At 40.2% G+C, this 23286-nt stretch overlaps 1 protein-coding gene across 1 annotated transcript; it reads right to left on the bottom strand.

Moving 5' to 3' along the window:
- Window positions 1-2511: 2511 nt before the first annotated feature.
- On the bottom strand, window positions 2512-23236 carry SEC62 (SEC62 homolog, preprotein translocation factor). Its single transcript, XM_026045165.1, has 8 exons — window positions 23176-23236; window positions 15276-15384; window positions 14796-14901; window positions 13103-13313; window positions 11830-11922; window positions 8842-8902; window positions 7770-7889; window positions 2512-5396 (listed from the first exon to the last, which is right to left on the bottom strand). The coding sequence occupies exons 1-8, from the start codon at window positions 23209-23211 to the stop codon at window positions 4930-4932; spliced, it is 1203 nt and encodes a 400-aa protein (XP_025900950.1). The 5' UTR covers window positions 23212-23236; the 3' UTR covers window positions 2512-4929.
- Between the last annotated feature and the right edge of the window lie 50 nt (window positions 23237-23286).

The following is a 23286-nucleotide window of genomic DNA, read 5'->3' as shown; positions in this document are numbered from 1 at the left end:
AGTCTATCACCACCTTCTCTGAACGTCTGAAACAGACCTGGGGCCTCTCTCCTCTGTGTTTGCAAGCTGTCCATCAAATAGCCGTGCTGGCAGGTGGGTGAGGAGGTGTACACAGAATAAACTGCAGCTCATAGCAGTAAAAGGCGTAAGTTAAAATCGAAGGTAAACATAACAATAATTCATGATACTAGTAATTCATGATGCTAAATAGTAGATCTTGTATTAAAACTGCTAGTAAGTTTCATCATAACCATAGCTGCTTAGCGTACGGGAGAGTGGTTGATAAAAATGTTCTGATAAAAATAGTGTAATAGGGAGTTTTATTCAAACCTGAACAAAACCTGAAATCTGTAGAATATGAAATGCTTAGGTAAAATGTCATCTAAGCAGCAGCTGATTCAACTCTCCCTTCCCTTGATTAAAAAATGAACAGTTAAGCCATGAACAGAACACGCAGGTCTTACGTGTCTTATGTGCTGGAGAGTCTCTTTCTGACCAGTGAGTTTCCTTCCCTTCAAGTGGAGGAAGATGAAATATCACCAGTCTGTCGCTTTTTGTGATGTTAAAGATCCTCATCTCTCTGTTTCACAACCAGTCTGTTAGAGCCCATCCTACTGGTGTTTTCAGCCAACTGGAGATGACCTTTCCCTCCCTCTCTTCAGTCACTAATACTAGGAGGAGAAAGGAGAGTGAATTGGGATATTAAAATGACCTAGTTGCCTTAACAAGAAAGTCAAGGCTAGACTGTCTTTCACTGTATGCTTAGTGGTTGGACCAGTTTCAAGCTATCAGCTGTTGCCATCACATCCATTTATCAGGATTCTGTATCTTTCAGGCTTATAGACTTTGCTGGTGTCAATAACAAAAACCGTCCCTTTACTCCTAGCTAAAGCCATGAGCACCTTCACAGGGCTGGTCAGAAAAGGGCACATGCCAGGGGTGTCTGCTCAGTGAAAGGCAGGCCTCCGTCCAAAGAAAAGTTACTTAAAAATACTGTATTTTACACCAAGCTAGTGTGATCCATAGGAACGCAGGGCCCGAGATCAGAGTCTGATTTTGCATGGGCAAAGAATGATGGCTTTCAGGCCTGGAGGGACAGGAGAAGGGCATGCCCACTTACAAACAGTTGGGCCATGCCCTACACAGTTAGGCACACTGGGGTTGGGGGACTTTTCAACTGTGGTATTTTATTTTCCATGCAGCATTTAGGATTGTTTTCTAAATTGCATAGGTTGTGGCTGCACTAACTAAATTGTGGTGTGGTCATTGAAAGGGGAGAGCAGCCCAGCAATTGAATGAGGGAGCACAGGGCAGAAGTGAATGGAGGATGATGGCTCCTTTCCTCCTCCTCAGGGAGCTGACTGGGCTTCCTTGGACTGACTGCCAGCAAATCTAGGAGGAGCCCTGCCAGGGACTTCCACTTCTGCCAGTGGAACAAATGCACCTGGAAGAGGTTGTTTCTCTGTTTCCCAGTGCTTTCCGTGACAGCTATGAGGTCTGAATGCTTTGTCATTTTCATTGTGACTGTATTAGCAAGCACACACACCTGCAGCGCAGCTATAAAGCACATGTGCAGGGATCAGAGGGCTTGTTTTGCTTAGTGCCACTGTACATTGCGTGCTGAGAGAGACAGGTGTTAGCAGAAAGGTAAATAAGGGGCTAAGCAGGGCAGCTCTATTTTTGATATTTTCACATTTAATGTTTATGTATTTTACACTTAATGTTTGATTAGGGCAGATGCTTCTATCAGCCTTTCTCCTGATCTAAAAGGAAGGCAAGTCTTGGTTAAAATGTAAATTAGGAGTTGGTCAAGGAATTGAGACATTCTCCATTTTTATCTGTCCTTCATTTTCCTGTATGATGATATATGAACTTAATCCAGTATGATTTTAAACAGGTCTAGATGAATAAAATCTGTACCTATTATAAGCACATCAATACTATCACAGCAAAATCACCTGTTTGATATACAGCATGTGAAAGTAACAGCTCCTTCTGATGAGCTGCTACAAAGGTACTTTACTATGAGGAAACTGCTCATTAGTAATTATTTCATTCTGAAAGAAGTTAGGGATAATCATGTTGTCTTGCAAAGAGAAATAATCAGAAAATGATGCATGGTATATAGAATACTGGGAGAAAAGCCAATAAGACCACTATAAAATTTTATTTTAATAAGGACATTTTAATAGTGTAATTGCTTACTAAATATAAATATACTTGTTCCCATTAAGATCATCCTACTCTATGGAAGTTAGCATCAAAATGAGTAAGAAAAAAACTTACTTGAAATACCTGATGTAGAAGTAGGCTGATGAATTACAGTTACTAAATGGTAGTACCTTGGTGTTTTTCCTCTCCTTTTGTATTCTGTCCCTTTGGGTTGGAAGTATCTGTCAGAATATAGTTAAGTCTACTCAGAATTTTTTATTGCTGGCATATTGTAATCACTTCTCTCATTAATTAATCTTAAAATAATTTTGAATTGCTTATGGAAAATGCTTGATTATAGTAATGAGTAGCAAAGTCCTTAATCACAGAACAGTACTGGCGAGATCTTCTTCAGATGATTCAGGGTGCTTTATCACAGATCAAGTGAAAGAATTTAAGACTAGTTCAGTTTCCATACATATCTACCCTCGAGACTCTTTAACATTACCAAGTTTTGATTCTTAATGTTGCCATTTAGACGTTTATCTCCAAGATATAGGTCACTTAAGCAGACAGCAGCACTGCTAACAGGACTATTTATTGTTTGACCATTTCAACTTTATTTTCTCAGTAAGGCTTTTAAGATGTTATTTCACTTCTAGAAGGGGTGGCTCAGACTTGAGAAGGACTGCATAATTTTTTTCCAAAAGCAGCAGCAGTACAACTGTTCTGCTGCTTCCACGAACCAACGTATGCAAAATAGTGCTCTCCTAGGCTCCAATTTGAAAATGGCTTTTAGGTAGACAGCGTCAGCCATGCTTGTTTAAGCTCTTACTGGAATCAGGGAGTCTACCCTAATAAACTGCAAGGATGTCCTCAGCATGGAAAAGGGGTTCTAACTCTGCACTCGCATGGTGAAAAGCAAGAATTACCCATCAGCTGCAGCACTAGCTCTTCAGCAAAAGGTAAAAGAATTACAAAGCCTGAGAGCTGAACACTCTTGCAGTTCTGTTCCCAGCACTAAAGTGAAGATGTGAAATACAAGCACAGAAGTAACAAGCTTCTGTATGAACAAAGTGTTAAGACTATATTAAAATAGCTGCCTAAGTGACTGAAACACATGTGATGGATAAATAAGATTGAGAGTGGTACTATCAGGATTCTTGTATGTTATCAGTAATTCAAGTAAATATCAGAGTCCAGAACTTGAGCTATTTAGATAATGGCTTGATTTTTTTTTTGCTATACCAATGGAAAAGTGATTCATTTTATCTTATTCCTTAAGTAGTAAACATTTTGAAGACTTAATAAGCAAATTCTACCATTTCTGTGAATTGTTTATCAACGCACCATTACAATAAGTCGTATTTGCAACTGGGAAATTAACAGCTTATCCAAAATACTAGTGATGTTATGCAAGGAGAAGCGATTCAAGAAAGAAAAAAGATCTCTGAAGTCAGTTATTAAAAATGCCATCTTACCCTTATTTTCCTCTGAACAGGTTCAGGAGACAGGTAAATCTACAGTTACTGTTTAAGTGCTCTACAGGGATGATGCCAGGTCTCAACTTCTAAATATTTAGCTGGCCAAAACATGATGCATCCTCCAACCATCCAGCAAATAAGGGATGCATAAACAGAAGCTACAAAAACTACTTCAAGATATTTATGAACAGGTTATTAACGGACACTTTCCATATTAGCTTTATGTTACTTATATTTCTGAACAGATGAATTTTCTCCTGTCTTTTCAAAGTATTCCAGTTCCAAAATATAGAAAGTTTTAACATTAAGGCATACATACAGCTATGATGTTTGCTTTCATTTAATAAGGATCAATTTACTCATACTCAAATACATGGAATGTTGGCACAAAACTAAAGCTTTTGTGGAAACAGCTACCAATCGTACACAAATAGTCTGTGAGGTCCTCTTGACTTGCATTTCTCTGATAGATACACCACAAAATGGCTTTCATTATACAAACTGATTGCTGGATCAAATTTCTAAATAATAAAGTAGCAGTTAAAGTAAATGGTTTGCTTTATTTGTAAATTATGTACAGAATACATTTTTTTTTGTATTATGATGGTGCAGGAGAAAGAAGACAGCTGTAATTTCCAAACCATGCTGTATCCTTTACCTGCTGGAGATGACATCTTCTTTGAACCAGATGTACAAAAACAGTTTGGATTTCCTAAGTTGCTGGCACACAATTTGGAGAAACAGAGAATACTGCAGCCAAATGCAGCACTACCAGCTTTAAGATTTTCAGGAAAATACCTCTGCTAAAACTAGTTTTCTTAGGAAAGATTTCACAATTTTTTTCAAAAGGCAAGAAAAGTATCAAGAAAGCTGTGGGCTAAGTAGTATTTTACCTAACTAGCTATCAAATGAATACAACTAGGAATAATCTTGAAATTTGGTCATTCAACTTTTACCTGTTTCACAAAAGCAATTTTGAGAAGCTAAACTAATTGAACCGTTATGCAAGTACCAGAAAACTGTTTTCAGTGTGTTTGAGGACAATCTGGGCAATCTATCAATCAATAGAAAACTTGTCAGATTGATAAAACTTCTGTAAATGTATATTAATGATTAACATAGTACCAAGTAATCAAGTTAATGGTTAAAAAATTGAAGGAACTAGATATAAAACTGTTTGGTAACATGTGTATTTCAGCAAACAAAGATGCTACTGTACGGTCTATGTTTTGGTGATCAGCCAACAAAGAAAATCCAACCATTTGTACATACTTAGTCCCATAAGCACAGTGAGTTATGATTTCTCATGTGAAGGCCTACTTTCAGCATCTTCCTCCTCTTCCTCTTCACAATCCTCTTCATCTGTTTGCTGCTCAAGTTCCTCTTTTGTGATCATTTCAAAGTCGTTTCCATTTCCACTACTGTGCTGGGACCTGTCATCTTCACGCCTGTCACTGTCTGTGTCTGAATGTCGCTCTCCTCCTGAGCCTTCTGTTCCCGAGTTCCTTGTTACTTCTGTTTTTCCATCTTCCTCCTCCTTCTTCTCACTGTCTGATTTCTCCTCACTGTCATATTTTGGCTGCTTTTTGGATTCTGATTTTTCCTCTTTCTTTAAGTCTGCTTTTGGTCCTTTGTATTCGTGTGTGTACAGGGGCCTGAAGGAGTCAATGAATCCCACATCTGCTGTCAGATTTGGCAAGAACCAGAAGTGATGCCTTCCTCCAGTGATCAGCCAAATAATAAGGAAAAGAATGCAGCGGGCTATATAAAACAAAAAACAAAAAGAAAAAAAAAAAACAGGAAATTGTTTTTAGCATAAACATTCACAATATTCAGATATTTTTAATGTAGAAACATCTGCTGCTGCTAGCCACCCAAATGCAGAAACAGTAGCAATCTTGAGAAAAAGTTTCTTTCTATAACAGCATTTTGCAATTGTTTATTCTTGATATCTCCCTCTGCACCCACATCCAATTAGCCATTTATTTCTAACCTATGATTTAGTTCTTAATCCATCTGCTAAATGAATATGAACCAAGGGCAGCTTTAAAATCTTAGCTACATTGTTCTCACCACAGAAGTCATTTTTAGCTGATGTTTTTCTTTTTTTCCCTGCCATTTTTCTTTTGCATAGGCTGGTGATTGGTGAAAATATTGTTTCTAGTCCATTACACTTAATTCTGCGTGGAAAGAGAGGAGGACAAAATATAGGCCTCACGTAAAGACCCATCATATACCGGAGTGAATAAACTTTCCTTTCCTTTCACGCTCACAATGAGCCCTACAAGGGTTCATAAGCTAACGTTCCCAAATAACATGCCACTTCCCAAACCACAAATGTATTTCAGAAGCTGTATGTATGTCCTAGGGCCACTAGGGGCTATCCTGAGCCTGGCTAATTCTTTTACACTCTTCTCCCATGCTCTCTCAAACATCTTCTGCACTCATTGAGCTCTGTTTAAAGATGGCACTGATTTAGTCTGCTCTCCTTTACCTTGTTGATGTTTTTACCCTAAAAAGTGAAAATTTCTGATCCCGAAAGGGAGCCAGAGAGATTCAATATTTGCTGAGCTAATAAGTCAATCTTCATTACATGGGGAATACACACAGGTGAAATGGGCTTCAGGGTAAATATTTCAGTGGCCAAGTCTGACACCTCGTGGCCACTAAGGAAATATGTGTCTCTCCAGACACATGGAGGAGAAGAAGGTGCTCAGGAGTAGCCAGCATGGATTCACCAAGGGGAAATCCTGCTTGACTAACCTGATCACCTTCTGCGAAGGAATATCTAGCTGGATAGATGAGGGCAGAGCGGTGGATGTCATCTATCTGGATTTGAGCAAGGCTTTTGACACTGTCCCTCACAGCATCCTCCTGGGCAAGCTCCRAAGGTGTGGGATAGATGWGTGGACGGGGAGGTGGATTAGRAATTGGCTCGATGGCAGGGTGCAGAGAGTGGTTGTCAATGGTGCGGAGTCCAGCTGGAGGCCTGTACTTAGTGGTGTCCCCCAGGGRTCAGTTCTCGGTCCGGTCCTGTTCAACTTATTCATTAACGACCTGGATGAAGGGCTGGAGTGCTCCCTCAGCAAGTTTGCCGACGATACCAARCTGGGTGGAGTAGCTGATAGCCCTGAGGGCTGTGCTGCCATCCAGAGGGACCTGGACAGACTGGAGGACTGGGCGGCGAGAAACCTCATGAGGTTCAACARGGGCAAGTGCARGGTCCTGCACTTGGGGAGGAATAACCCTGGACACCAGTACAGATTAGGGGTGGACCTGCTGGAGAGCAGCCCCGCAGAGAGGGACCTGGGTGTCATGGTGGACGACAAGTTGACCATGAGGCAGCAGTGTGCCCTGGTGGCCAAGAAGGCCAACGGGATCCTGGGGTGCATTAAGAAAAGCGTCTCCAGCAGGTCGAGGGAAGTGATCATCCCCCTCTACTCAGCCCTGGTGAGGCCACATCTGGAGTACTGCGTCCAGTTCTGGGCTCCCCAGTACAAGAGGGATGTGGAGCTGCTGGAGAGAGTCCAGCGCAGGGCTACSAGGATGATCAGAGGCCTGGAACATCTGCCCTATGAGCAAAGGCTGAGAGAGCTGGGTCTGTTCAGCCTGGAGAGGAGGAGGCTGAGGGGGGACCTGATCAGCGTGTATAAATACCTCAAGGGAGGCAGTGAGGAGGAGGGGGGCGGCCTCTTTTCAGTGGTGGGCAGGGATAGGACTAGAGGAAATGGCTTCAAACTGAAGCATCGCAAGTTCCACAGGAACTTAAGGAAGCATTTCTTCACTGTGCGGGTGACAAAGCACTGGAACAGGCTGCCCAGAGAGGTTGTGGAGTCTCCTTCTTTGGAGATCTTTAAAAGCCGCTTGGATGCAGCCCTGTGCCACGTGCTCTAGGTGACCCTGCGTGAGCAGGGGGGTTGGACTCGATGACCTCTGAGGTCCCTTCCAASCTTCGGCATTCTATGATTCTATGAAATGAATAATCCCAGCTGGAAGTAACAAGGCTGGTTATTGTTAGTAATAAAATATTCCCAGCGAACTGAGATTCACACATTATAGCGAACTTTAAAAGTTAGCCTACTTCTCTGCCCCTTTAGCCTTCACTTGCTTAAAATACAGACAACTGGCACTTACCAACAGCAAGAAGAAGAATACTGGCTACAAAACAGCCTGCACCTACACTGAGGTAATAGACACCAACACGCATTTCTGCTGGCCAGAGTGGAAACAGAGTGGCAGCTATAACAGCAATCACTAAAAGGGAAATAAAGAGAAAAGTGTCAGCATGTTAGCACGTGTCCCCTGCCTCCCACCCCCTTTCCTGGTAAAGGTATAAAACTTTCAGGCTTACTATAAACCATCTATTAATGATATTATAAAGGTACCTATCAATTATATGATAGTATCTTAGGCCTTAACTGAAACCTTTTCTACTTCCACTGCTCCCATTTTCACAGTGGGTAGACAGTCACCAGGACCATATTCAAGAGGTCTGAGTCACTGTGTCTAGTCAGTAAGAAAAAACAGAGCACGTCTGAAGAGAGAGAAAAACCATGAGTGGGGAGCTACCTAAACAGAGCCCACCAGGAAACACTGGGCACAAGGAGCTGAGTGGAGTTTGTGGTGCCCCCAATTATTGGTCTGAGAGGATATGGACCACAGGACTGATACGGATTCTCTGTCTCAAGTTGAAAGGTCCAGCTAAGGGGCGCTGCACTAGTAGTGCAATGATCTGCTCACTCATTGATATGAGCAAACATCAAGAATAATTTCAAAATAATTAGAAAAATAAATTTGTTTGGACATGTCTACATAAATAAAAATTCTAAGTTTGTGAAAGTATGATTTATGGTTTAAAATTATTCCTTTAGCATCCTTTCCCATTTTTGTATAAATTTGTATAATTCCTTTAGCATTTTTGTATAAACTTGTTGGTGGCATCCATGTTAGTAACTCAGCAACTTACTACCTTAAAGCAACTGCAATCAACATCTTTGTGTACTCTCAGACATTTGGTAATGCATGCCATTACTATTTTAGGAGTTTTCTTGTCTGTGTATCCCCTGCAATTTGTAGATCAAGATTTGCTACCCATCACGCTGAAACTGTGAAGAATAAAATCTTTGGCCTGGAGAAAGACAGATTTTCAAAGAGACATCTGTCCTTGGGAAGCTCTGCCTACATCCACAGCTCGCTCATTACTTACCAAGTACAAGTCCCATGGCAAATGTTTTAAAGTGAACAGGGTCATAGATCCACACATACACCTACAACAGAAATGATCCATTTACCATTTGGAAAGCAAGTTGTTTGATAAAGGGCTTCAGCTATTCTCATCCCAGCGCTTCATGTCACACTGAACAAGGTCACTCTGCTCCACCCCGAATGGGCGCGGGGCACAGACGCCCGTGTGGCCGGCGCTGCTCGGCTTGGGCTGGCCCTTGGAGCTGCGGTTAGTGCCTGCTGAGGGGCTGCGAGGCGGAGGCAGCCGGGGCAGCGCGGCCCCCGTGCCTCTGCGGGCCCTCCGGCCGCCCGCCGGAGCTCGCCGTGCTCGCCACCACCACCGCGCCTGGCGCAGGAGGCCTGAGGACACCGTGCCCCAGAGCGGGACCCCCGCAGAGGCAGCCACGCTGGCCGGCACGTGGACAGGCACGTGGACAGGCAGGACTTGCAATGTGGGCCAGTGTCCCACCTGGCTTAGAAGGTCCAGACGCCGTGTGCTCTCATGCCCGTGTTTCTGCAGCATGCAAGTCATTTTGCCTTCTGGTAACTTGCAATAAGTGCTGATTATGTTTCCTCTAATACTGAAYTATAATCCTACCATAAATTCCTGCTTATGATGGTTAGCAAAAACTGGGTAATCATTTTGCTAATTCTTAAAGCCGAACACTTTCTGCTGCTGGTAGATGCTCCTCAGGCTGCCCCAACAATTGTTCATGAGAAGATCCGTGCCTGAACACTCATTTGTACTTCCTTCAGGTTAACGAACAAGCAGCTCTGACCATTCCAGAATGAGCCATAAAAACCCTCCTTCATTCATTCATCCACAAAAAGCTACATGTGAAAAGTGGGGTCTCCAAGGGGTGTCTCTCCCAGCTTTCCAGCATACGGTTAAGAAGTATTTGGGGGTAAATTTAAAGAAATTTTAGCCAGAATAAACTACAGGTCATGTAAATGTTTGGAGAGAACATTCAGATAATGAACTGATGAAGAACTGAAAGACAGAGAACTATCACTGATTCAAGGGTTTGTTTTGAGTTTTGTTGTGGGTGAAGCCAAGTCTGAGGTGCACAAYGTGGAAATAACAATTGCTTCTAGCTTTGCAGAGATCCCCTGAAGGGGCAGGAGGGAACTTGGGCGAAGCACCAAGAGCAAAGCAGCRTGGGGCAACACTCGATGTGGAACAAAGCGGAAATAACCCGAGGCCGGAGACTTAAGTCTCATTTGGTGGCATGAGATGAATCTAACGGCAGCYCCTGCAGCACAGCACATGGCTGCCCAATGTCGCAACGCTCAATAGTGAGAGCTCCGGTGAGAACCTTGGATCCAGCGGGAGCAGAATCTGTTCAGCTTTAGGAACAGGCTTCTTGGTAAAGTGCAGAATTTCCTGAAGTAGTAAATTAGCTTTTTTTTTCCTCTTAAACAAAACCGTAACTGTAGTTAAAATTGAAATTAGTAGCTGACTAGCAGCAACCTTCATAGCACAAGAGTCAATACAGATATAGAACTCTTTAAATAAGGTAGCAATACATTTTTTTCAGTGCTGATACAAGAAATATTTAACATTTTACTCTTCTCACAGTGTATGAAAAGTTGACTCTGCAGACATGGTTGTGATGCTAGACAGCTTCTGTAAGCCCAAATAAACTTAAAGGCATGACCAAGTGACTGGCCATAAGGTAGTAAGGAACAGTCAGTGCTGACAAATGCAGAGTAGAAAGAAAAACAGCTCTTACTATAAATATACACGGATTGCTCTAGATTAGCTACTACTTAGGAAAGCTCATGGAGTCACAGTCCTTTGAAAATGTCAGCTCCTTAACAAAATRGTAAACAATATTAGGATAAAGAATAAACCTTGCTATGCTGCCAAATAAATAGAAAAGTGCACCCTCATTGTGAAGGCTCCCTGCCAATCTGGCTATCCTGTGCAAAATACAACACAGAGGGTCAGAGATATAAGGAATTCTATACCAGSTGAGACAAAACGTATTAAGACAGACTGTAAAAGAAATGGCTAAAATATAGAGATGTAAAAGAAGTGCATTTTCCACCTAACAAATAAGTTGCCGTGTACTGTGGGTTCACTGCAGCGTAAGCTTTAGAACAAAAGGAGAATGAGACTTTTAGGAGAGATTGACATGCCTCAAGTCACAACGTGAATGTAGAACACAGAATATTTCTGCTGAAGTGCAGGAGTTCCCACTTAGGCCTAATCTCACAAGCAGGAATATGGCACAGTATGTTACAGAACTACTAGTGAATTCAATTCTTGGTTGTCCAGAAAAGTGAAGTACAGAGAATTATTTAGCACCATGCACTATTTCAGTGGTGAAACCAGGCTGAGAATTCTGGAATGCCTAAGGCTCAGCTACCTGCCCAGATCTCAGATTCAGGCTCAKGATAAAGGCACTTTGGATGAATGGCAAATTCTTTTCACTTCCAATGTTGTGATTGAATTTTATGTTCTAAAAAGCTTAAATTTTGTTTAGAAATACTTCARCATGACTACGCCCATAGGATAATTCAAGTTGGAAGGGACTTGAGGAGCTCTCAAGTGTAGGGTAAACTATAAGGCGAGACCAGGTTATTCACAGCTTAATCCAGTCTAGTCTTGAAAACCTAAGAGTATAGAAACTAATAGTAAAACTACAAACTCTACTACTAGAGCAGTAGAGTCTAGGCTACTCTAAAACTACACCATGCGGACCGAAATTTCACCTTATATCCAGTAACACTCTAACTACTGGGAATAAAGTTTTCTTTTAGATTTCTCACATTACTGTTCTGCATCCTGCCACCTCTTTTAATGTCCTTGCAGACATTCCAGATCTGATATATCAAGATCAGCTTCAGGTTTCCATTCACTTTTCTTTCAATAGGACAAAAAGAAAGTGTGCAAAATCCAGTAATTTAAGCTATAACCTGACAACAGTACTCTGACGCTAAGTTTACAAATATCTATGTATCTCACCTCATTTCCATCCAAGAAAACTTGGTCTTCATGTGGCTCAAGCTTAAATTTCCTCTTAGTTTCCTTTTTTTTGGGTGTTCCTGGGGTCTCATCCTGAGAGCAAAGGCAGATTATAAAGAAATAAGCCAAAGGATGTTAATTTCTAGTGTGCAAACACACTTTCCACAAACTTGAAGAAAAAAAAAAAAAGTAATTTTAAGTATAAATGCTTTATTTCCTTCTGATCTCATTTATTACTGATTAAATGTCTCAAAAGAAAATGGTGGAGAAATATAAAATTTACTTTTTGATTATTGTCTGGAGTTAGAGTATTAACTTCGGGATTCAAATGCATTCATTCAAATGCACAGCAAAGCTCTCCTGATACTAACAAAAGAAACCATGCAAGGATCAGGAACAACACTCGCAATCACTAGTTACTTGGTATTTTGGTGGCATGTGCACTGTTTAGGCAGGTTTTTGGAATCACCTTCAGCCTTTTTACCCTCTACCTCCCTCAGTCATTTTTGGTTTTGTGCTTTCCTCCTTCCTGTATCATTTCCTTCTCTCTGCTTATTTCTTTGTTTGAAATTAATTTTTTTTATTTTTATCCTGTGTTGCTGTTAAAGTCATTATCTACTAGCTTATATCACCCACTGAAATAGCAGTTGAATAATTAATAATTAGTTTAAAATTAACACTTAATATTATAACTCTTCAGACTGGTAAAACTCAAAAATTTCAAAATTTGCTTTTTAAACAAGAGCCAAACAGTATCCTGGGTTCTATGCTGAGACTGCCAGGAATGCTTGTTGTGCTAATAATTCCTTTCTTAGCTGTGCAACTTTTTTTTCCTGAGATGCAGATCTTGGTACATACAGACTATCCCTTTCACTAAATGTGATATATTTTACTCAAGAGTGTTAGAATAATTCTTGATTACTATTAACTTACTGGATTCAAAACACTATACAGACAAGGAAAAATGTCTCCATCGTGTTTCTCCTGTGGATTCTTCATTACTAATGTAGAAATTTAGTGTTGGTAATAAAACATATCAGGAGACACACAAAAACTTGAGCAGTAATAATAGTTTGATCCTTTTAAAAAGTAAATTAAAGTATGGGAAAACTAGAAATTATATATACTAATAATGAGGTTTTCATACGTAGAAGTCACCTACTATTACAGAACTGTTTACAAGCACCAAGTCCATGCAACTTTGCAATATTCTATTTGTAACCAAATTCTTTATTCTAACAGCTTTGTTTCTTTGCTTACAGATTGCACTTACCTTCTTACTCTCTTCTTTTTCACCATCCTTTTTCTTTTCTTTTTCTTTCTCCTTCTTAGTTTTTTCATCTTTACCACTTTCCTTCTTGCTCTTTTTCTCCTCTTCTTTCCCACTCTCAGCCTTTCCTTTTTCCTTTTCTTTCTTTGTATCCTTATCAGGCTTCATTTTCATCACTTTTAATGCTCGATGAAAGAACTGTTTTTTCAGGAGTCTTAAAAGGACAAAGGTTAAATGATACACTTAAGTGATGAAATAATATTTATACACAGTTGTGTTATTAGATATCAGTAGAAACTAGTATTTACTAATACACAATAACAACATGATGAAAAGTCTTCTCTATGCTATTTTCAAATGAAGACATTAGATCTATAACCCTTTGTCTCACCTCTTGCTTTCCTCTCTTGTTCATCTGCTCAAAATTGGATTAAAAACTGTACTTTATGTGGTAGCATCTTTGTATAGATGTAAATTATGAAAAAATTTAGGATGATGGAAACTCAAGTTCATTTAATTATCTTTCCTATTAATGCAACTCCATCCAGTATTTATTTTAAATCTCATGTCAATGTATTTTGTAGCAAAAAGATATTATTTAGCTGACAGAAATGGTCAGTTGACATTAATAGCTGACAAATGGTCAGCTACAATGTCCATTATATATATAAAATATTATTAAAAAAAAAAATATATATATATATATATATATATATATATATATATATGATGTGCAGTGAAATAGGAAGAACTATCTGGTATTCTTACAATTGGCACCAATGAGCAATATCCCTGTAAGGATCACGCTCCAGTTCAGAACAGGCAGAGCATAGCACACTGCTCTCCAAACTGACTGGAAGCAGCAGGGTACAAAGTCCAAGGGCAGACRCACAAAAATATCCTAAGGGTCAAATCAATTTGTTTTGGTTTCTTTCATTTCTTACTGCAAATCGGTATGTTGGACTGCTTTTTAAATTAGGAAAAAATCACTACAGAAAAGCTTTTCTACTAATTAAAATAATGTTCAGGTCGACTGTTGAAACAGTTGTTTTCAAGTGTGTATACATGTTTTTTATGTTATATTAAGAAAACCTTCAGGCAATTGTTTACATGAATTCTGCTTCTCATAACATAACAACCAAATCACTTCTTCAGAGGGAAGATTTTTCTTGATGGTCATGAACTTAGGGAGGCTCGGGGTGGCAGCCTGCAGGAGCAGCCCAGCCTGCAGGACAACCTTTTCAGGTGGAGGAGCCACCTCTGCCTCTGCTGGGGCATGGAAAGACGGGGCTGGAATCACTCTCCCGCTATGCGTGGGCACCCAGGGCACCATCCAGGTGCACCGAGTGATGGCGTCAATGTGGCCAACGATCAGGTCCTGGAACTGCACCAACCTTCACATAATTAACAAGATCCAGATTACTCAGGATTTCTCTGCTGATTCTCAACAGATCAGCAACATTATTGCAATCAATAAATGCTATTGAACTGGCACAAATTACCAGATCTCATACTAATTTTCAAACACATTAATCAAACTTAAATCATTATTTATCCACCATAATACAAGTGTTTTAGAAAACAGTAAATCCCTTTTTTCAAAGACTTGGCAGTGAAACAGGTTCCTAAGTAACGTAAGATGCTTTGACACATGCACTCAGCATTAAAATTGATGAATGAGACCAGAAAGTCAAACCTGTTGCAGTAATCAACTACAGACTCCCGGGTTGTAAATAAAGCTTCTTCTCCTTTCTTTGCCTTTGCCCATTTAGAATCCAAGAGGCAATCCACAGCTTTTGAGGCTAGAGAAAAAAAGAATAAAAAATGTTACAGTCAAGTATTTATTTGTAACATTTAACCTACTTTCCTCGAATCACACCAAGCAGTCGTTTCTGGCTCAATATTCTTTGATATTTAAAATAAGAGTAGCCGCTCTTCCTGAATTTATCATTCTGGACACCTATACACATTAAGACCACAATGCGAGAAGCTGATAAAATTTATTGCACTTACTTCAGGCTGATAAGATAAGTCTTATGGCCATCTAATGCCTAGATAACTCTGCAAGACTTCTTTGATAAAGACTCTACAAGAACTTCTTTGATAAAACAATAATAATAAAACAYGCCTTCCCCATATTAGTAAACAGATAATATCATTCTTTGGTTAACCTTACCAATAAAATAATCAACTCGGTGGCCCATCATGTTGGTAGATTTTGTTGGACAGTTGAAACGTAAGTATTTGGCAACGGCCTTCTCCTCTTTAAATGGCTCTCCAACCTCCTACAGTAATAAAAACGAAAAATAACTCAGGTTTAAGCCCACAGGGAAGATACTCATTTGAACTCAAAATCATATATTCTAAAGTCCTCATTATTTTAAGGCAATACAAATAAATTTGTAGAAAATTTAAAAATAGGTCATTTTTCCAAAGAGCTTTTGGTCAACATAAGAAAGAAATAATTCTAAAGTACTGGGCATTTGGCAAATGGGAAGGTGTTTGAGGCACACAAGTCTGAAGGAAGACAGATATGAAGGTGAGAGCAAAGGAAACAGTAAGGCGAGAGCAATTAGAATGGTATGAGGTGACAGCAACGCAGACATTGGCAGAATACAAAACAGTCTGAATTTCATATGGAAGAAGAATGAAAATCATGTAGAAAAGAAGTAGAAAGTTTTGACAGCTTGGTTAGAAGGTGTGGTACCAGCGTTACCACTTTCAAGATGAGCAACTGATAGAAGTCAACCAGTAAGTGGAAACTCGAGGTCAAGCACACGCTGATACACAGCACAGTAAAGTTCCAGCCAGCCCGCTGTTCATTTTCAATACTTTGCACAGCTTACTTGCAAAAGAAACCGGCTAATGAATTATTACCTGAGATGAGATTAGTGGTATTCCCTTCTGAGAACAATTTTAAACTAACGATAGATAGAAGATATCCAAAATACTACCACTACTCTGTAGCCTGCTAAAATCTSATATTACTGAGTTATTTTTTAAATATTGAATTCCTTGAACATATTTAGAAATACACACTATCACAGCTTAGGTTTAAAAAACACATGCCTGAATTAAGCCAGATGTGATCATGACATTCCTTATATGGAAGAAAATAATTGCTTATTCATGTTCAGTACTTCTTTTCTTTACAAATTTAAAAAAGTTGTACAATGGCATTGCATTTACATGCATAACTTATATGCTGAGACTTGCTGTCCTATTAATATGTTACAACTGAAAATCCCCGATGATGCTACCAAGTTTGACACCAAAACAGATGTGGTTTAACAAAAACAAAATAACTTACAATATATCAAAAACTACAGCAGTTCCATCATTACTGTATGGTACACACAGCAAGGTAGCATGGACACCAACGACTACCTGTAGCAACTGCACTTTAGATTTCTGCTATTTTTATATCTCCTCCTAGCAAATTATACTTAGTTCAACAACCCAGAGCCAATGATCTTCTCTGCAACTGTACAACAGCTTTGTCAGAAAAGCTACAGACGTTCATATCACTTAATCTGCCCGCCAGCTTTCCAGCTTGAGGTCCCCAAGCGCTCCTGCTTGTGGCAAGGATGCGACACGCCGCAAAGGCAGCAGCCGGTGCTTTTTCAGATTGCTCCTTATTCTCTTTGGCTTTGTCCTTTTCTGTGGGATAGCTCCATAACATCCCATGCAAAAGGGATCTTCTCTGAGAGACACAGTTAAATTGAGCTCCTTATGAGAAAGTTTTTCCTGCTATTTAATTCACATTTTTCACCTTATATTCATCCCTTTATTTTCATAGCCAGACTTCTGGTACAGTATTAAAACACATGACTCATGGAATAAAAACATCAAATTCCATCGTTAACTGAAATCAACYGAAGTACTGGCAATTTCAGGATCTTTTCAGTACTGCTTTTTTTAAGATGCAGTTGAGCATTTTTTTTTTTATGTTCAACAGTAAAAACAGCCAAATGTCAGACATCTCAAGCCCCATTATACATCTAGAAAAGGATTATACAAATGAATCAAAGGTGTATCCTGACATAAATTATAACATTTTAAAACAGCTGACACAACCTTAAAAGTTGTATTAATATTTTCTGGTATTCAAAGTTTACTTTTCTAGGAAAAACAGAAATATTCAGAGAAACGTTTCAGGATGTATTCCTGGAATGTTGTAAAATATTTATTCAGGTAAAATTCTCATGGCTCAATTAAGCCATCTTCAACTAATTAAAMAATAGGGTAGTATTAAGCTTTCGAATACTTCCATCCTAGATCATGAGATCTGTACATATACTTCAATTTTACATATGAAATAACACAAGTTATCACTAGGGAGCATATGAGATTTAGAGCTTTATAAACCTTGGTAGTTTCTATACTCTGGAAGAATGTCATTAAAATAAAAATCAAACCTGATTTCTTATTTAGCACCTCAAAGAACTCTAGTAAGACAAAAAAAACAAGTGCTTAACCTGCTTATTTCACTAGTAACCACACCGAAATACTAGAAATTTTTTTAAATAATTCTCGAGTATTCCTATCAAAATTCTGTCCTATATGCATCCATATAGTGCATACAGGTGCATAAAACAAACCCAGGATTTTCAAATCCAATGACCTTTTGCACTTGCTGACGTGAATAGAAAATCCTAATCATCTTCTCAAAATTTTACCATTATCTCCCAAATCAACTTAGAGACAGTGCATTCTGACCTTCCTTCGATACACAGATGTGGTTCCCATTTAATTAAACCTCTGAATGGAACTGAAGAAGAAAAGCAGCCTACCTATATTAAATACAGAAACAGCTAACTCAACTATTAAAATTAGTGCATCCATAATTCTTTCTKCTCTTCATCTCTACTTAACAGCCTATTTGTTCTTTCTCTTGGAAACAGTAAATGGATGCCAAAAGAACACAGGATATCGGTGGCCTGAAATTTCACTCATTTTTTTTCCAGCCTTTCATCATATTCATGAAAATCTGCATGACCCAAGATAGGATGTTTTCCTCCCGGAACATAAACAAGGTTCTGGATGCAAGAGCAGTGTAAATGATGACTGTCACTAACAATGTAAGCTTTTTCATATGCAGACAAAAGCATTACAAGAAATGTYAATCCTCTTTGATTTCAATGAAATGAATATTTAGTTATCTTTCTTGCTCCTATTTTTCAAAACTTAAAATTTTTGGAACATTGTCCTTCACAGAAGACTTCTGAACCTTATACAGTTTTAAGATGAGGAAAACAAGAAATTTAATCCTATTCATCGTATGCAGCCTCTTTTTCAAGCTGCCAAGGTACTGCAATCCAAGATGAGACCATGTCAACGCATGTTCAGGCTAGGACTCCCTCATGCTATGGGCCCATTACAACTGCAGTCAGATTTCCTTCTCTGAAGGCTGTCTGTGSACACTGAAGTTTGGGCTGAACCAAAAGCTTGCTCATTTCCCTCCTTCTCGGCTCCAGGGTCGTCTCACCTGCATGTCTCACACCATCTGCTCACCTCCTAAGGCGACTGCATCCAGCAGGAGTGCAAGTGGCTCCAGGCTGCCTCTACCACCAGCTCCATGCCTTTGAGAGATCCCATTATCCTACCCAAGTCTTTTTCCAGGATGACACAAATGGAATAGATAATAGACCAGGAATAGGTCTATTACCATTTGTAATTAACAGCAATTAACCAGAGGAAAGAGGGTTATGCGATGCATGCTTCCTGAAGGTAAACACGAACATGTGGTCTCAAGATGTTGCTGCCAACTGCTTTTGAAAGCTACATTTGTTCAGAGCAGAGCCTCACCRGATCTGAAACGCATGCAGGCCAAAAAGCACCGGCACCCAAGTCTGCAAGAAAAGCTCACATTTAAAGTTGTGGGCAAGTGTCTACCAGGATTTTCTAAATGCCTGACTTGCAATACAGTAGACAAAGGGAGGTTCCTAATGACTTAAATGTTTTAAGTAAACCCTACTAAACAACTATCAGTGTTTTATGCATCCAAGTATCTGAAAATCYTAAAAAGYTCATAAAAGTTCATAAAAAAAGATACAGTCCCTCTGCATCACTCTCTTCCACCAAGATACCCAGCTTAGGGAGATCACCCTCCACCAACCCAAATTAAAYACCTATAACTAAACGATGTGAAGGCCATCACTTCCCTCTAACCTAGTAATTAACTACGACTATGGCTAAAAGGAACTAGTTCTTCTGCCTCTGTCCTATTAAGGACTCCATTGTTAATACTTGAGAGGATGCTAAATGCATCAGGCTACACAACAGACATTAGCAGTTTCTTTTAAGCAGCAGTCCTCATCCACAGCACATGGCACTAATTCTCTTTTCATACCTAAACATTGACTTTTAAGATGCTCTATGATAGGGAAGGGGATACTCCTCATCCATTCTGTTGAAATTTTTATGCTTTGCGCTGGGTCAAAGAAATAAAAGACAAAATAACATAATTCAATAGATCACTGACTTGGGGATAGGGGCATATGGAAAACCCAACAAGCTGCCTCTGATCCTTCCTGTTAGGACTCTGTTTTCTTCGGTGCCTAATGAAGGTAAAATTGCTGCCCTAATGACCAGTATGTGCATTGCCCTAGGACTCTTAAAAGACGTTGTGGCAGAGCCTAAGTGAGAAACCAGTTCTTCTAGATTATTATGGCTGTACTAGCCATAACAGAGTAACTCTACAGAAAAAAAATAATAAAACAAAACATATTTTTGCTCTATATATACCCTATAAAAATATGTTTTCTTCTTTGCTCTTTTTAGCCTTCACTAATTTTTCTGAGCAAAATCGTAGGTTTTACATATTTACAACAAAGCACACAGAGCTCTCAGATGCATGCCAAAGCAGCAACGTATGGTATTTTGAAGAAAAAACATGCCAGCTTTAATTATCTTCTAGCTCTAGGCCAGACGCTTTGACTTTTTCCTTTCCTCCTTCCAAAAATCTGACTTACATGTTCACATTTTCGAGAGACAGCGATTCTTTTACTACAGACAACTGAGGCTGTTGCTTTAATTTTTCTATTTTTCATTTTCTCTCCTCCTACATTCTTTGTTCCTTCTTCCCTGATACTACTCATTTTGTAAAGATTATTTGTTATCATCCCATTCAACTTCTCTAGGATTTGAGAGAAAAAAAAAAGGCAAGCAGGAAAGATGAATTAAAATGCTTTACTGAAAACTTGTTGCATTGGCACATTCAGAAATCCTTTCAATACTTGCTCAGAAACATGTGCAGCACAGGAATAAGCAATGCACGTTTTGTACATTTTTCCTCCCACCAGAGCCCAAATCAAGGCTAAAAGAACTTCTAGAACAGAAAATATTGATTAACAGATGTCCTTCATCAGGAGAACCTCAAACCCTGAATTCAGTGATTTAAATGGAAAAAGTCAAGAGGAAAAGCATATTATACAGTATCAATTTGCTGTAAGACATTTTCCAAATTGGTGCCTAAGATTCATTTTCTCTACTAATAAATAAGAGGTATTCATATGCATTAACATTTCTAAAGTAGAGGACACAGCAGAAAGATGCTACGTGAATGCTATTAATTAATATGCAAACACAAATAAAACTTCACGTGGGTGGAATAAAACTGTCTACAATGGAATCTTGCCAACATAATTAAAACTTAATGTCTACTTAACAGTCAAATCGCAGACCTGCCAGCAAAATGCTACGTGTTGTCCAACTGCCTGCTTGTTACAGCAACTGAACTATGAAGATTTTGAGTTTAAGTGACTCTGTCAGGATAGCTAATGGAGCAGCATTTTTTAAGAGATGAAATGAGTTTAACCAGGTTTGCTGGAGAAATATGTAAACCTGCGCACTCCTGCTTCCATCTTTTGAGACATATTTGCCAAAATAAAAAAATGTTATTTAAAAATACATTGTCTAATGGCCAATGTAAGTTTGCTCTATACGCTAAAGTTTCTTGATTTCAGAAATCTGAATCATGTCGGGGCCCCTTAACTTTAGCAATTTGCTTTCACAGAGCCAAGGGTGCCTTAACCACTCCTTACTACAGTTAAATTACCATCTTTAGGATGCTTGCTGAAATCTCTACCTAAAAAAGGCCTGTGTTCACACTTCTGAAGGTTCCGATTTCTCTTTTACCTTGTTGCCAAAGGAAGACTCCAAGCTATGCAACCTATATTGGGCAATGTGCAATTTTATGAAAACAGTCTGTGAAATACATCCTTCCTGTAATTACTTCCTATTGAAGATACATAAGGCAGGTTTTAAAGGATTTTAAGGTATTTTAGATTTTTTTTCTGTGTTTTATCTCACATTTAGCTAGCTGACTACCACAACACCAATTTTGGAGGCAAAGTCCTGTAAGAACGATTTAAAACTTTGTTTCTATACACACTGTTAATACTTGAATTATTATTATACCTGAATTATATTACACTYGACTCTTCCACAGCTGAATACATTGCATTCTGCTAAGAATCCCACGCTTTTCAAGGGCTATGTATCTACGTAATAATTATGGGGCACTGAAATGCTGCATACAGATTTGCATGCAGTATTATCAGCAGTCTCTGCCTTTGCAAGTACACATCACCCAGAAGTACCTACTTCAAAAGCCTTCAAAAGCATTTRAAAAAAAATAACAGATTGCACTTTAAAAGAAGAAAGTTGCAGCATTGTCCCGAAACATGATAATCATGCTGCAACTATGCCAAGAAAGTTCTTGGGAAGAATTTTTTCCCTCCCTTTTATTCACTTGGACCAATTAAGAATGCCCTCTGGGCACTGAACRGCATTCTTTGTTCACCGCCTTGTCTCCCAATTGTTGTTGACACACACTGGGAAACTAAGCAGCAACACACATTTATCTGCATAAMTATAACCACAAATTTAGGCCACAATCTTAAACCTGAAATGTTAACACTTACACTTCAAGTCATTATTAGCCCTGGAAATACTTCTGCTAGTAGGCTGGAAGTTCAGCATGCGCCCAAGTGCTTTGTAAGGCCCTGCATATGCCTAAGTACTTGCTCTGTGTGTTATACCAAACATGAGATTTCTTTTTTTTCTGATAGATGCTTTATTAGGCTGTTATCACCCTTTGCATGGGACAGCATACAAGTGCTATAAACATATAATATATATAAAAATCAATTTATAATATTTAATCACAATTTATTGAAATCCTGCGACAGCTAAGACTTGTTTTACATGATTCTGATGATTTCTCGTTGACTTTAGTTGTTTTTCTCTCACAGTAACTTGAAGTAAAGGGAACAGGAACCATTAAACACACAGGCAAATCCCCATCTTCTTGCGGGTGGGAGAGCAGGCTGGGAAGGGACAGACAGAAGGAGAAGAGGGCAGGGGAAACAGGGATGAAGCCCGTCTGTGTCGCACGGTCTGTTATTGCTCTCACAAGCCTTATCTCCACCTATAGCGGTGCAATAAAACCTGAACAAACATTATTTAGGCTCAGGATTAGTGATACATATCAGCAACAGACACCATAGCAACTGATGCTGCAGCGAGGCTCAAAACAAACATTAAAACGCAGCAAAACTCACAGTCCAAGTCGCGCTTTGAGAGGCGCAGCCTTGCCCAGGCGGGGACCTCAGCTCAGCCTTTTGGGGAGACAACGCRACCCGGGCACCTCCGCGCCCTCCCTGGGCGGATAACGCCCGTTTCTAGGCCCCGTTGCTGACTTTAACACCCGTTTCCAGGCCCCGTTGCTCATTTTAACGCCCGTTTCCCCCCCTCGGGGCCATCCCCTCGGGCGCGGACCGCGCAGCCGCCCGCACCGGCCGCGGCCCCAGGGCATCGCCTGCTCCGGCCCTGCGCAGAGCGGCGGCTTTTGAGGAGAAGCTCCCGCAAACAGGGAAAAACAGCCCAGACGGGACGAGAGGAGCCCGCCCCGCCCCCCCGGGCCCCTCCGGGGGAGGCCGGCGCCGCGGCCCCCGGAGCGGCCCCCGGGCCGGCTGGGGGGACCCGCAACAGCCGGGGAGCCGCGGCGGGCCGGGAAGGGCGAAGCTGTGGCCGGGCGGGGAGGGCGGCGGGGCGGGGGGAGGCCCGGCTACCTGGATCCGCTTCCTGTGCCTCCGCCGCTCCGCCATGTTGTCCCCGTCTGCTCTACCGGTGACGTGGGGCCGAGCGGCGGCGGGCGAAGCCTCGCGAGAGGCCGCGGGAGC

Source organism: Nothoprocta perdicaria, unplaced genomic scaffold (assembly GCF_003342845.1).
Source record: "Nothoprocta perdicaria isolate Ctin4 unplaced genomic scaffold, notPer1 scaffold_4, whole genome shotgun sequence".
NCBI lineage: Eukaryota > Metazoa > Chordata > Aves > Tinamiformes > Tinamidae > Nothoprocta > Nothoprocta perdicaria.
This window is presented reverse-complemented; position numbering and strand designations above follow the sequence as displayed.